Genomic DNA, 9672 nt, shown 5'->3' with positions numbered 1-9672 from the left:
TTGTAACTCAAAGTGCTGGATACAAACCTTTAAGATGATGTATAAGACTGCAATATAAGTATTCTACAAAATCCTTGATTTGTTTTTAGATCTTCGGTAAAAAAACGTCCACCAGGTGAGTCATTGGCACATGGCCAGGCGGTTTCTTTTGGGCATCCTGTTTCATTCTGGCTACTGAGTTACGTGATACACTCGCGGTGTCATTGTACGGTCGGCTTGAGCACCGTTGGATCCTGACCACTGTCGGATGCTCTTCTCTGAGGAATAATGTAGATTTCCCGATTTTAGAATACATATATTTATCTTGCTCCCTCACACCTGAAGAAGATGATCCAAATCTTCCTGGTTACACTCCTACCCTCAGGTAAGTCCCTGACTTTTTCTTTACTATTTGCATCATCCGAAGTTCTTGTAACTTTGACGTTCTCTTTGTTACTGCAGTGGTCCATTCAGCCCAAGGCCGCTATGCCCACAAACTCCTGCATGATTTAATGGAAAACTACACTAGCTCTTTGCGACCCGTGGAGGACACAGACCAGCCGTTGAACGTCACCTTGCAGATCACACTCTCGCAAATTAAAGACATGGTAGGTTCGCCTAAAAACCTTTTTTTTCACTCCCTTACCTCGTTTGGTTAAAGTGTAATGTAGCCGAATGAAAAACCAAGTCAGGCATACTGTTACTTATCCAGATCAGGTTCCCGTTCTGGTCCAATATGTCGGGTTGATAAAATGTCCTAACCTTGAGTTACTAACTTTTCATTGAACTTTATCATCTGTTACTCATTTAATAATACCCCTTTAGTGCCCTCTTTTGGAAACGAAGATAATTACGTTTGGCGACTTCAGATTTCTCCAACCTTTTCTTAGAAACGAGCTAAATACACTGAAACTAACGCGTTCCGTACCCCCGGTACACTAGATAACAACATTAAAATAACAAAATACTACATAGTAAGTACTACTTATGTGTATCTCATTTCACATATTTGTAATTTAATATAAATGCTAAGGGAAATGACATTTTAGTTACCTTTGGTGCAACATGACCTGACACTGGTCCAGTGGAGTAGCAGGTTGGTTGCAGAAGGGGGAAAGAGACGGCAAATTGAAAAGGAAACTTCTACTTGTGACTTTTGTCCTGTCTATAGAATTTTTTCTTGCTTTAATTGCATCCTTATTTTTTGTAAATAGTCCTTATAGTTGATTGTTACAGCAATGCTTAGCAATTTGTGTATGCTCTTTGTATTTCATGATAATAGCTAGCTTTATTTCTTTGGGTATCCTGTTTTTGCTTTCCCTTTTAGTACAAACAAAATGTAATAGTGTATCACGGACTCGCAAAGTCCTTCAAAAGCACACAAGATTTGAACAGCAGCCAGGCAACTCGCACAGTCCTACGCACAAAAGTTTCAACTTTATATGTCTTTTTGGATAGTCGCAAGCTTCGTTTCCATGGTTGTGTTTTTACTTCTCTCTTTAGCATCACTGCAAGTTGGGACCCATAGCAAAAATAATACTGTACAAATATAATATCCATTATGTCTCAAATAATTGACAAAGCACAGGGATGGTGTAATAGTAGTTTGTAAAACACTTTGAAACTTGTGGTTAAGGGCTATACAAATAAACTTGATTTGACTGACTTGTGAACTGAATGAAGAGAGAGAAAGGCATGGTGGGAAGTAGTTCAGCATTTCCACAAAGCCCTGCCCCAACCAATTGCAGACCAGTGCTTTATATGATGTCGACCTTTTGAAGAAGGGCATCTTAAGAGTTGTAACAAAAACTTTGTTAGATGGGGTTGCCGTATCCTGTGGTCTACTGTACTTATTCCCTTTTGCTTTCAGGACGAGAGGAACCAAGTACTGATCGCCTATTTGTGGATAAGGCAACGGTGGCACGACTCTTACCTCAAGTGGAATAAGGACGACTACGACGGCTTAGAAGTCATCCACATACCCAGCAACCTCGTCTGGAGGCCCGATCTGGTTCTTTATAACAAGTATGTCGCTGCAAAATATTCGTTCATGTCATTTGTTAAATGCCAGCCTTGGTAAAATGGTCCTTTGACGTCTATGGCAGCCTAGCTAGAATCCATCTTTGATTTCTTTTAGGATGACTTGTATAAGAGGAACAAAAACCATTATATATCTTCACCCCCTTGTCATATAATCGTAATAAAAATGGCCATAGATACCATAAAATGGGCCGACAGTAGCTCAGGAGGTGGAGCGCTCGTCTTGAGATCAAGAGGTCGCAGGTTCGATTCCTCTGTTATATGTCAAAGGAATGACACCAAATCCCTAATGCTCCCGATAAGCAGTTAGTTGCCTTGCACGGCTGACGCCGCTATCAGTGTGTGAGTGTGTGCGTGAATGGGTAAGTATGACGCACATTTTGTTGAAAGCGCTATATAAACCATTTACCTTTGAAATTAATTACTAAATTGTTCGAAAAATATATTTGTTATTCAAATTTGGAAAAAATATTTTAATCTGATTTATGATATATGTATATTTATTAATTCCAGTGTTATATATTAAATTATATGATTTATATTTAATATTATATGGATTCTACAATTATAAATAAATGATTTTCAAATACTATTTTTGTATATTTAGACTTATTAAATCATATGAATAATTTCATATTATAAGTATATTTAATATATATTTTTTATATTTAATCAAAATCCAATTGTAATTTTAAACTTGTTAAAATATTTTAAACTCAGTTCTTTAGATATTTATTTATTCATTCTAAAAAAAAATATATATATATATATCTCATCTCATTAGCCGTACCGCTTATCCTCATTAGGGTCGCGGGGGGGCTGGAGCCCATCCCAGCCATCTCCGGGCAGGGGACACCCTGAACTGGTTGCCAGCCAACCGCAGGGCACACAGGGACAGACAACTCATTCGCTCATTCGCACCTAGGGACAATTTGGACCGGCCAATTCACCTGAAATGCATGTTTTTGGAACGTGGGAGGAAACCGGAGTGCCCGGAGGAAACCCACGCAAGCACGGGGAGAACATACAAACTCCGCACAGGAAGTCTGGAGCTGGATATATATATATATATATATATATATATATATATATATATATATATAATTATAATAATATTTTTTTTCACGTTTATTGTACATTTATTTATTCATGTATTCTAACAAAAATTATTTTCATAATTTTAACTGGAAAAATAATCTTAAAACCATTTTTCCTACATTTAGTTATTCATTCTAAATATATGATTACTATTTTTTGTTTAGGCTTGTTAAATAATTTGTCATTTTTTTACACATTTATTTATTCACTTACTTTCTTGAAAGTCAAATCTTGGATTTTTTTTCTCCTCCAGAATTATAAAACATATCTTCTGTAATTCTCTTTTAAATATATTTACATGCCACTGCTAGTCTTTCTTCACAGAGGATAAAGAATACATACGTATACCTATATACATACGTATTTTTTTTAAACCTAACCTGCAAAAAAAAAATATCCCCAGAGCTGACGACGCCCTGTCGGGCCCCATGGACACCAACGTGAAGTTACGCTATAACGGCGAGATCACGTGGGACGCCCCCGCTATCACCAAAAGCTCCTGCGTGGTGGACGTCTCTTACTTTCCCTTCGACAGTCAGCAATGCAATCTCACTTTCGGTTCCTGGACCTACAACGGACACCAGGTAAGACAACCAAGACCACCAGGGGCGTTGTAGCAAACTAATAACGGAAGCCCCCCGGCATATGGTATCCTTTAGGACAGGGGTGTCAAACTCATTTTAACTCGGGGGCCACACGATAGAACAAACATTCTGTTGGGGGCCGGACCAGTAGATCAAAGAGAAAGAAAAAGAGAGATAAAGAAATAAGAGAAAGATGGGGGATAAAGAAAGAGAGAGAGGGGGAGAGCCTGAGAAACAAAAGAGATAAAAAGAGAAGTCATGAGAGAGGGGGAAAGAAAGGGAGAGGAAGAAAGAAATCTAAAGAGAAATAGAAAGACAGAAGGAGATTAAAGAGAAGAGAAAGCACAAAGGATAGGAAGAGAGAAAGAGAAAAGAGAGAAAAGGAAATTAGAGCAAAATAAGTTAAAAAGACAGAGAGAGAAAGAGATAAAGAGCAACAAGGGAAGAGAAAAAGAGACACAGAGTGAAAGAGACAGAGAGTGGGAGAAAAGGAGTGGAAAGAGAGAGAGAGAGAGAGAGAGAAATAAATACAAGTGCAGTGTCTTTGTGAGAAGCACCATTCTTTAGCAACATCAAGTTGACATATTTCAACCTGCAGCTTGTTTTTATCTTGCGCTTCTCTGAGTGTTGTCTCACGGGCCAGATTCAATCCCTTAGCGGGCCTGATCTGGCCCGCGGGCCGCCAGTTTGACACCTGTGCTTTAGGAGGTGGGCGTCGTAAAGTGGAATGCTGTATGGAGGGGGATAGAAATCTATGGTAAAAAATGTTTTTAATTAATTTATTTTGAATGTGGTTCCTATTATTTTAGTATAATTTGATTTTCTTATAATAGTAAATACATTTTATTATTTGTATTATATCATTTGAATTGTTATAGGGAACATCATTGGTATCATTGACACGCAAAGTGTTTTTGAAGCAGACGACATCCGCAACTGAATAAGAGAAAGGCATTGTGGGAAGTAGTACAGCACATTGGTTTTCACGATGTTCCTTGCTTGAATCGCCTTCTTGTTTTTTATAATAGTCCTGATCGGTTATGCCCATACAACTTGGCGAGCGTAGTGATTTATGTGCCTTCTTTATATTTCTTGATAAACATAAGCTTTGATTCCATGGTTGGCGTGTTTTTGTTTTTTCCTTTAGTAGCACTGCAAGTCTTGGGACACACAGCAAGTCCGAAAAAAATATTTTCACCGACTCACATAATACTTAAGCACACAAGATGGTGAAGTAAATTAAAGCATGTAAAGGAGTTGTGGGAGGCAGTTCAGCCAATCGCATATTGACATTTTCATGATGTCCCTTGTTTTAATCGCCTTTTTTGTTTTTGGTAATAATCCCGATCGTTGTTTGGTTATGGCCATGAGACTCGGCGGGAGTAGCAATTTGTGTGCCTTCTTTGTATTTCTTTATTACCTCAAGCTTTGTTACCCTGGTCAGCAAATTTTTGCTTCTCCCTTTAGCATCACTGCAATATTTCAAACATATACTTCCTCATGTCGATCTGATTGTTCACAGGTGGACATCTTCATGGACATGGAGAGCGGCGACCTGTCGGACTTTGTCGAGAACGTAGAGTGGGAGTGCCACGGGATGCCGGCCTCCAAGAACGTGATGATGTACGGTTGCTGCTCGGACCCGTACACGGATATCACCTACACCTTGCTCCTGCAGCGCCGTTCTTCCTTCTACATCTTCAACCTTCTTCTGCCGTGCTTCCTCATCTCCTTCTTGGCCCCCCTCGGCTTCTACCTGCCCGCGGATTCCGGGGAGAAGGTCTCCTTGGGGGTGACGGTCCTTCTGGCGCTCACGGTCTTCCAGCTCATGGTGGCCGAGAGCATGCCGCCCTCAGAGAGTGTGCCCCTTATTGGTAAGACAACTACTTTTGACGTCTTTAGCAGTCAATAGTACCAAACGATACATTTCGAAAGAAGTGATTATAAAGATTCTACATTTTGAATAAAAAGTTTCAATTATATACAGACACAAAAGTAGTATTCCTGACGATTAAAATGTTTAATCGTGGTTAATCAAACCTTTTATAGTTTGGTAGCAGTTAATGTATTTTAATTATTGAATGGCCTTTATCTTTATTACTAAAATTTTTAAACATAAAAATATTTAATCATGCTTAATCAAGTATTTTTTAACAGTTAACTAGCAGTTAATTTCAGATTAATCCTAATACTCGTATTGTTTCATATTTTTAATTAATATAATTAATGATCCTTTTGCATATGTTGTCAACTAAACTTTGTTTTTTTATTCTTTTATTATTTCACTATTACTAAAGATTAAAACATTAAATCCCAAACTGTTTTCCAAAGTTAACTAACAGTTAATTGCATATATCTCATCCATGGTACTTGTTGATTTCTTTCGTATGTACTCGGATTATTTTATGATCGGCTATTACTTATCAGAAACTAAACTTAATTTAATAAAGTGCAAATATTTCATTGTGATTAATCCATTTTTTCATGGTTAACTACCAATTAATTGATATAGCTCATCCACGGTACTCATTGATTGATTCATATTTAACGTATTCTAATTATTCTATGATTTTCTTACATCTATCACAAACTAAGCTTGATTTAGTAAAAAAAGTGCAAATACCAAAAATTCCGGACTATAAGCCGCTACTTTTTTCCCAAACTTTCAAGCCTGCGGCTTTTTCAGTGATGCGGCCATTTTATGTACCGTAAATTCCGGACTATAGAACGCACTTGATTATAAGCCGCACCCACCACATTTTAAGAGGAAAACCAATTTTGTACTTACACAAGCCGCACCTGTATATAAGCCGCATGCGCCCACATTAAAAAAATGTAACACAAACACTTTTTTCCTTGGATTACTTTCAACGGGACCCGGACTCTGCAGGTCTGCATCAAACCTTAAGTACCGGTATCATTTTCCGTTCATTTTGCCGGCTGTGATTTTTGGGCTGTGTTCTTTAATGAAGGACATTTAGTTTCAATCGCCGTACTTAAAGTCGGGTTTGGGTTGATTTTGTGTTTGTGTTACATTTTTTAATGTGGCCGCATGCGGCTTATATACAGGTGCGGCTTGTGTAAGTACATAATCGGTTTTCCTCTTAAAATGTGGTGGGTGTGGCTTATAATCAGGTGCGCTCTGTAGTCCGGAATTTACGGTAATCAATTGTGATTAATCCCATTTTTCATTGTTAACTCGGTTAATTGCACGCATCTCATCCACGATACTTGTCAATAAATGAATACTTTTAAAATGAATCAATACAACTAAAGTTATTTTATTATTAAAGGTTAAAATAGTAAATCACGTTTTCCAGACCTAATTAGCAGTTAATTGCATATATCTCCTTTATGATACTCATATTATTGATCAATTTTTATTGTTTTTTAATTATTTTATGATCTACATACATTTATTGGAAACTAAACTTAGTTGATCAAAAGTGCAGCTATTTAATCACGATTATTCTTTCACTTTTTGTCATAATTACACTAGGTAATTTCATTGTAATTATTTACTTAATTAGTCACTAAACTTGTTTTTTTCTCAAAAGATCAAATAGTTAACTGTGATTAATCACATTTTCTTCAGTTAATAGCATATATTTCATCCATGATACTCGTATTATCAATTCACTTTTAATCTCTTGATTATTGAATGACTATCTTAGTTTATTAGTACCCAGGCTTAGTTTATTATTAAAGGTAAAAATATTAATGATGATTAATCCCATTTTTTAACTCTTTAACTCACTAGTTACTTGCATATATATCATCTATGCGTCATTGTTTTTTAATGAATTTCAATTATTCAATGATCTGGGTTAAACATGTCTGACTCATTTGAATGCACCTTGCACCAATGTCAATGTTTACACTCTAGTTAGCAACTATTTATCTTTTGCTCACCGAGATTTATGACTCATCAAAATGACACAGGCTTGTCGCTAATGCTGACATTGCTAAAGCTAAGATTGCTCATGCTAAGGCCCTCTGATATCCTGACAATCAAGTTTCGCAAAAGTAATTACAGTCGCTGACATGACCCGCATTAGAATGGGTGACACTAACAGTAGACCCGCATTAGAAGCTAACAGTAGTGTTTAGCAACACCAGCTGCATTAGCATCACTGAAAACTATTTACACCTGGCAGCAATGGCGATAGCATTAATTAGCATTTAATCTGCCTTAATAATCACATTTTACTGGAAAAAAAACATTAAATAAAAAACCTTTTTCAGGCAAGAACGCCAACATGGTCGCGGGCTTCACATCGCTAATGCTAGCTTCATTAGCATCATGCTGACATAAGTTTGATGCTAATAGTGTGTGTCTATTAACCACACACACACACGCTTTTCTCCCACGGACTTGTCAAAATCTATATTAGCAGCGATCTTGAATCACAAGCATGTCAGGACTCAGGAGTTAACAGAGCTGCCGTTGTTTACTCCGCTCTAACGTTATTCTTCCTGTTTAAGTGGCTCCACCCCCGGCCACTCGACCAATCGGAAAGTAGGCGCGGGTAGCGTTTGAGACAGAGGGAGGGAAGAGAGGGGGAGAGAGGCTCAGCTGCATCTAAGCCTGAATAATCAACCTGTTAAAAAAAATATTCAGACACCGAATTCGGTGCCCAATGATTTGTCTACCTCTACTCTGAGCCGAATTAACAACATACACTTTCTTGGCTTGTATAATTCGTTTTGATTTAAAAAAAAAGAACGTTTAAAACCATTATAAAATATTCAAAAATATAAAAAGAAAACGACTTTTTCAGGCAAGTACTACATCGCCACCATGACTATGGTGACGGCATCCACGGCTCTCACCATCTTCATCATGAACATCCATTTCTGCGGCCCCGAAGCTAAACCCGTACCCCGCTGGGCCAAAGTCCTCATCATCGACTACATGTCCAAGATCTTCTGCGTCTACGAGGTGGGCGAAAACTGCGCCTCGTCTTCCGTCCGTACCCAGGAACCTCCCGAAAAACCGCCAGTCCTTAAAACCCCAAGACCGCCCCCCCAGATCCAAACCCAGCAGCACATCACCCGAGCCGAGAGAGCCCTCTTCTCCACTTTTCCGCTAGGGAAGTACGAACGCGCCGACGAAAATAATTCACCAGGGGGCGGTAAAAAACACTCACATTCATCTTTTTCTTCAGATAAAAATACATCCTTCTTCCCCGAAGACAAAAAACCTCAGAATCCTACGGTAACCTTCGGGCCGTGTGTGTTCTGTCGCCACGGCAACGACCCCAAGCTAGTACGCAACGTGGAGTACATGGCTAACTGTTTCCGAGAGCAACGCGCTAACTGCGCTAAAGGAGCCGAGTGGAAGAAGATCGCCAAAGTCATGGACCGGTTTTTCATGTGGGTCTTTTTTATTATGGTCTTTCTCATGAGCATCCTGGTCCTAGGGAAGGCCCCCTGAGCGAAACGCTTTCATACATATATATATATATATATATATATATATAATCAAACAAAACAATTGTTATCTTCTTAGTTGTCTTACATATGTGATTATCCTAACATGTGTCCGTAAAAAGTTAAAAAAAATAGTTGAACTTTCTCTATTAAGTATGTGTTAACAATGCTCAACTGAGTTCAAATAGCCTTTATGTAATCCCTCCACCGCACCTGTCTGCTTTTATCTTACTTTTACCACTGAGCGTATTACGCTGTTAGAAAATATGCGGGGGGTGACGTATAGTTATTTCACGTGCATGCTCACGGTTTTCTTTTATACTAAGATGAAAATGTTGAAAGTAAGAAAAGGACTGTTTCGATTACAGTCCAAATGCCAACCCAAACCCCCAAAAACATGAAGAAAGGAATGTTTGCGAGCGCGTTTAAGAATGTGCGGTACTTGCATGGAGAACAAAAGGAGCTTGACAGAGCCTGCAATGATGATTTCAGCCGGAAGATGGCATGAGCGAGTATTCAAGTCAAGTCATGTTAATTG

At 38.3% G+C, this 9672-nt stretch overlaps 1 protein-coding gene across 1 annotated transcript; it reads left to right on the top strand.

The window, feature by feature from the left end:
* The first annotated feature begins 309 nt into the window (after nucleotides 1-309).
* On the top strand, nucleotides 310-9138 carry LOC148360237 (neuronal acetylcholine receptor subunit alpha-9-II). The gene is made up of 6 exons (XM_088343773.1): nucleotides 310-364; nucleotides 442-587; nucleotides 1850-2004; nucleotides 3521-3701; nucleotides 5224-5575; nucleotides 8483-9138. The coding sequence occupies exons 1-6, from the start codon at nucleotides 328-330 to the stop codon at nucleotides 9136-9138; spliced, it is 1527 nt and encodes a 508-aa protein (XP_088199899.1). The 5' UTR covers nucleotides 310-327.
* Nucleotides 9139-9672: the final 534 nt, after the last annotated feature.

The sequence above is a fragment of the Urocampus carinirostris genome, chromosome 9 (genome assembly GCF_059441175.1).
Source record: "Urocampus carinirostris isolate Australia breed hairy pipefish chromosome 9, RoL_Ucar_1.0, whole genome shotgun sequence".
NCBI classification, from domain to species: domain Eukaryota; kingdom Metazoa; phylum Chordata; class Actinopteri; order Syngnathiformes; family Syngnathidae; genus Urocampus; species Urocampus carinirostris.
This window is presented reverse-complemented; position numbering and strand designations above follow the sequence as displayed.